The sequence below is a fragment of the Haplochromis burtoni genome, unplaced genomic scaffold, assembly GCF_018398535.1.
Source record: "Haplochromis burtoni strain Fernald_Lab_line unplaced genomic scaffold, NCSU_Asbu1 Contig_116, whole genome shotgun sequence".
NCBI lineage: Eukaryota > Metazoa > Chordata > Actinopteri > Cichliformes > Cichlidae > Haplochromis > Haplochromis burtoni.
Window position 1 is genome coordinate 1,118,948 of NW_024582477.1, and position 6,000 is coordinate 1,124,947.

General features: G+C 42.6%; 1 protein-coding gene across 7 annotated transcripts in view; it reads right to left on the reverse strand.

Annotated features, from left to right (window-relative positions):
- Window positions 1-6,000, reverse strand: part of ppp1r9a (protein phosphatase 1, regulatory subunit 9A) — a 51,045-nt gene that overhangs the window by 40,921 nt on the left and 4,124 nt on the right. For 3 of the 7 annotated variants that reach the window (XM_014335588.2, XM_014335587.2, XM_014335586.2), the window contains exon 2: window positions 1,613-3,128. In XM_014335588.2, coding sequence (XP_014191074.1) covers window positions 1,613-2,989 — 1,377 coding nt within the window. In that variant the 5' untranslated portion in view covers window positions 2,990-3,128. Of the gene's footprint in view, window positions 1-1,612; window positions 3,129-4,508; window positions 5,213-6,000 lie in introns of those variants that run through there. The other 4 variants (XM_005928575.3, XM_005928574.3, XM_014335589.2 and 1 more) reach the window with 4 other exon arrangements.

Genomic DNA, 6,000 nt, shown 5'->3' on the forward strand with positions numbered 1-6,000 from the left:
GGAGGGGCGGATGTTTAATTGTGTGTGTGCGTCTTTGTGGGGTCGGGGGCAGCTTCTCTCTTGAATATTCCATATGATGAATGAGCGTCAGTCCTTTTCACGGGAAACAGAAGCCTTGAAGTTAAAGCCAACAACAGTGCATAATCTCCGCCTCTTCAACCTGAATACGAGAACAAGCTGTTTAATGTATTTACTCTATTTACTCGTTACTTACTGGTTAGTGAAAGTGCAAGTTGAAAAAAGCAATGCCATTTTTTTCTTCTCACACACACATATATATATATATATAATAATTAAATATAAACCTATTATCATATTATTTTAATTTAAATTAATTTCCATCATGGAAATGCTTGCATGTGTGATGAAACCTGAGAGGAAAGAAGAGAAAAGAGCAAAAGGACCAACTTTTCAGAGACAGCACACGGTAATTAGTGAGCTAACATCACGTTTTTCTCCACAGAATAACTGGACTAATTGTTCTGGTTCATTATAACGTGGTTATAAACCTGTGGATTGTTTGCATTAGCTTGAGTTAGATTTACATACAAGAACTTAAATCTCTCAATCATGACTGTGAGTTTAAGAAAGCTTAAAATATGAATATATATATATTTGTATGACAAATTGAATTAAGAAGATCAAACTGGTAACAAAAGCCACATTGCTAATTGATTCTAAATACTTGAGGATAAAGAAGGAAAAATATTTTCCATAATCTCCCAAATCCAGCTCCCCAATCCACAAGCAACACTGGCTGCATTGTGCCCAACTCAATACTGAAAACAGCAAAATTCTCCACTGCAGATGAAACAAATACCATAGTACAGATAATTGTATTTACTGGAGAAGAAGTCACTGTCTACAGAAACAATAAACATTTTCCATTAGCAAAAACGAGATTTTCTATAATTCTATCCACTGTGAAAGCAGAGTGGGATCAATGGTAAAAATGCATGTAATCTTTAGCTATGTCTACTGTAACCTTGCATAACACATCAAGGTTAACCAAAACCACACATACACAAATACAGACACTACGGGTCCACTGTGTGCTAAATATACAGAGCATTTCACAGATATGTGAAGACTCCATAGTTTCACAAACAACTCCCCGAGCAAAGATAAAAAAACAAAAAACAAACACAGTATCTTGTGTGAAAATTGTGTGGGTGCAGAACCAGCATGACTAACACATGCATAGATGTTGTGCTCATGAACATCAAATGCTTTGACCCTAGCATCACAAAATGGCCACAACCTTCAACACCTATAGCATCCAATAATGTGATATTTTACCTAACTCAGTATACAGTAAAGGAAGAAAATGCCAAATGAAAAAAGTCAACTAGGGTCATGTCATTTGTCATGTTTGCATAACCTCATGAACCTCATGTGTTCAAACAACAAAGCTAACCACAAAGAGTAGTTCAGTGGTAACTATAAATACAAGGCCATAAAAAGAAAGCTCTGAATACTCTAAACTATTAGCTCTCTGTTGTTTTAACCTACTTTTGATAAGCACTGGACAAATGCTTTTATGCCGGATTGCGTTCAAATGTGTTTACACAATTTCGGCTTTCACAACACTTTTGTGCAGCATTCGGCTTACTGTAATAGGAGCACTGCTGAAGCGAATCTTCCTCTTCGGAGGGATGTCCTCTTTGTTTTCTTCCGCCAGACCAGGAATCTCTGTCAGATCGGACCCCGGGTCGTAGACGATGTCCTCGTCATCGTCACCGTAGAGGTCATCCTCGGGATCTGTGCAACTTTCCCCCCAACCCTGGTAACAGGCGTCCCCATCTGCGTTAAAAATCACCCGCTCATTCCCAGTGTATTCCTCATCAGGCTCGTCCAGCTGGTCCTTGGAAGATTTTTCTTCCTTTGAAGCATCTCTGTCCTCTTGGCTTTCCCTGGTGGTCGGCAGCAACTCGGGAGTGGTATCCTCTAAAGCTTTGTTTGTAATTACAGCACCATGTGTAGGTTTTGAGGATTTGGAGGTTCCTAGATCCTCAGTTTGTTTTGTTGTGTCCTGCGGTTTCTCCTCTTCTTCACAAGAACCATTAATCTGGTTTCCATTGGTGGAAGCACCAGAAAAACGCTGTCCTTCTCCCGCTGTAGCCTCTCCAGCTTTGTCTTGGGTTTCTTCCTTTTGAGAGGCATCTTGTTTGCGCTCTGAAATCTCTACTCCAGGACTCGGGCTCAGGAGGTCCTCCGAAGACGAGGATGTGGGTAACTTGCCCCCTATCCTGTTCCGGTAGGTTCCACGAACTGGAGATTGTCGAAGAGAATCATCCTCACTGACATCTCCGCCATGGCGCTGGAATCCGTCAGGTGAGTAGAGGGCTCGTCTGCTGACTCCTCTGTATGAAACCCCCTGGTTGTGGTGGTCAGCGTTTTCAAAAACAGCACTGAGTTGGCTGACAGTTGGTGAGGATGCCTCCGTTCTGGAGCACAGAGAATCCAAGGAGTCTGTACTGCCTCTGTTGGACCTCGCCCCTCGCCAGTCATCGAGGTGCTCATGGGAACCCCTTTTATCACGGCCGTAGGGAAAGACTGGTGATTGGGACTGGTCGCGTGACTGTTGTTCAAATAGCTTTCTGGTTTCGGAAAACTTTGCCCCGGCACCTCCAATCCTTTCTGCTGATGAGGAATGCTGAAGTTTTATCACTGATCCATCAGCCTTATTGACGAAGTTTGTGGGCTTCACCAGCTTTTGTGGTGAGGATTCATCACGACCCCTAGTCTTAGCAGCTGCATTCTCTGACCCCATTTGCATGAACATGTCCTTAATGCGACTGACGTGTGTGCCATACTGGCGTCCCCTCGGTTGTTTCACCCGCTCGAGGTCTTTGGGCTTTGAGTCTCCATCGAGCCGAGGCTGGTCAAAGGCCTTCTTGAGTGCCTGAAACTCAGCCCGGTAGGCGTTACGGTGGGGGGAGGCACTCCGGAGGCTGGTCCTCTCCCCCGAGGCCTCCGTTTTCAGCATGATGATGCCTTTGGATTCAGAGGAGATGTCAGCATTGCCTTGGCTGCATTAGAGCACCGAAGTGAGGTATCTTGTTCTACTAGTAGTGCCACTTGGTCTGATCCAGCTGTTGTTATAGTTCTTTTAGGCCCATTCATACCTGTAAAGATGAAAGGAGATGTTACAAAGGTAGAAAAATGGTTTTGTCGAGTGAAGACAGATAACTGTTTAAACAGGCTCACAATACCATATGGAGTCAAAGTGCCTCCTTTTATCAGTGGAGCTTCATGATCAGAATGATGGTTAAAAAGCATGAAAAAAGTCATTTTTACCATCAGCAACACTCTTCAGACACATGAGGGCAAAACGAATTACAGATACTTATGCGTGCAGTAAAAGCTCTCAGTACAAGAGAACTACTGCAGTGATAAAAGCCAATCGGACTCTAAAGGGCCTCCAAAGATGCTGTGTTTAGCATCACGGAAGAGCTGCGCTGCTAACCCTCTCAGATAATAAATCCTTTGATTTGTGCTTCTTTTTGTTTAAAATGGTGCTATGCTCTAGGAAACATGGTTGTTTCCTTCTTCTTTTCTTGCTCTCTTTCCGTTATCTCCCCCACCCTCTGTTTTCCATATGAAGCTGCGACCCTTGTACACTAAGACATCCTTCAACTCTCTAAACCATAACTGACATTATGGTTGTGGCTTCTAAATGTCAGCTCCCAAGCTGAAAAAAAATGTTGCTGGATGCACTCAACCATGTGTGTTGATACCATCCAATAGAAAAAAAACGAAACATTTAATGAAAGGCCCACATTTGCAATAATACAGGGTTAGAGCAGGGTAGTCGGCTGGTAGTAGTTAAATATACACCTACATCCGTTAATGTTTAATCCTTTTTGGAAATGCACGCCACAGAGAGTGAAATGAAACATGACACAGTAAAGCTGGGATAAAAATACATTATTAAATAAAAAAATAAGGTCCATCTGGGACACAGAATCCATTAACCTAAGTTGTGCTGTAACCCGCAGCCTGGATGCTATAGATGCATCAGCAACAGCAGCGGTGCCTGAAAACTAAACGTCCTGGTTCAGTATTTAATATTCACTATGCTGGACTCTTGCAGCTCAGTGTTAACACCTATGTGAAATGCTTGCGTTAAAAATATTAACAACAACAATAATTAATCTGAACTTGGGGATCATCTTGTGCTTTGCACCCTCTGAGGATTTTACGCAGGAAGATAATGAGGACGATAACGTGAGAGGTGAAATATAAATTGAGGCTTGTGAACATTGGGATCGGTGTCAGTGGGATCAGACAAACAGGCGCACATCAGCCACACCGCACAGTACATGACAGCTCAGGTTCCCCCCCTTCTGACACCGTTTCACGCGTATTTATTTACATTCTTCCAACTGCAAATTTCCGCGACATCAACCTCTAACCTTTCTCAATAATTGCAAAATAAACACAAGTTAACCTCAGATAACATCGAGGTTGCTTCACTGTTACAAAAACAAAAGAGTCAGACTTACATTCATGGCTCCGGCTTCGCTGGACGCGCCGCACACATAAACTGTAATCCAGAGGGGAAACTTGCGAGAAATGCGGATGGTCTGCTTGCAAAAGCTATCGAAAATAACATTTCTATTCCGAGCCCGTAAAAAGCCAGCCCGGAGCGGAATCGCCACTAGAAACGTTTGGACATAACTAGAGCCGCTATAACGCCATTGCATTGCAGGCAGTGGGTGATGCTGCCAGTCGCACAATGGGGGTGTCGGTGCAATTTGGGAAGCTCATCTCACTGAGAGCTGCACTGTGGCAGCATTTGCAGGACGGCAGAGTCCGATGTCCGTCTGCAGTGTGGCAAACTGAACTCGCTTAGCTGCAGCGATAGCCGGCGATTTGCGAATGTAAAGCCTCATGTGACAGGTGTTAAAACCTGAAGCGCAGCAATGGTTTGGTCCGATAATCTGCTGCGCGGAGGGGGTTTCAGCGAGCTGCAGTCTGGCATAAATACCAACACACAGCAACTGTAACTTCGCTGGTTCATCAGTGGGATTTGGGTGGGGTAGAGAGGGTCAAGGACCACTCTGACTGTGTGATGCGCGTTCAAATAAGGGTTTCCAAAATGTGGTTCGAGGACCAGAAAGTGGCCTTGAGGAGTTTACCTGGTTTAAGTTTAGAGAAACAAACAAACAAACAAACAAACAAAAACAAGTAAAGTTGGATTTCACTCAAAGTTCAGTCTGATGGCAGAATTTGAAGAAACCCTTAAACTGTTTTGTCCATCGCTTGTATTACTATAAATACACATGCAGCTTTTAAGTCTGACTGGAGAAATGTATAAGGGGGCAGTTTAATCAAACAGCTCTGAGCACCATCTCACACATCCACCATGAGGAACTACATTAAAATTGCAATGATCTCTTTAGTTAGTCGTCTCTCTCCTCAATTAATTCCTGAGCATTCATTTTTTAAGCCCCATTAAAGAAGATCAGAGTAAAAAAAAAAGAAAAACTATCTGCCTGGGTTGCATTCAGTCAACAGACCCCACCAAAAGCACAGGACTTAATTCATGTGATGAAGTGCTAGAGAAAAGGAAGCTTTGTAAACATCCAAATGTGTGATTATTTTTACAAACAGCACCAAGTTACATAATTGCTGTTGTTATGTTATAATAGACAGCATTGTTTCTTCTAACTTTATGAAAGCACAAGCTGTGTACGAATTTGGATGAGGCCTTCTGAGGAAAAACATTTGCTTGTTCAGTCAACATTTAACCAAACCATACTCGGTTAATACAAATGTGAGTCGCAGATTAGAACATGAACTGTTATAAGTTGATTTGGGACACTTCACACTTCAGATGAATTTTCAATAGGCCTACATCAGTTTTGAATTTAGAAAGTGCATTAAAAACAAGTCTTATGCTTTGGCATTACTGCAAGAAACACAGAGAATTAGAGCTTGTGCAGTGCATACATTTACTAAACACCCACCACTGCTGACGAGAGGATTTTGCAT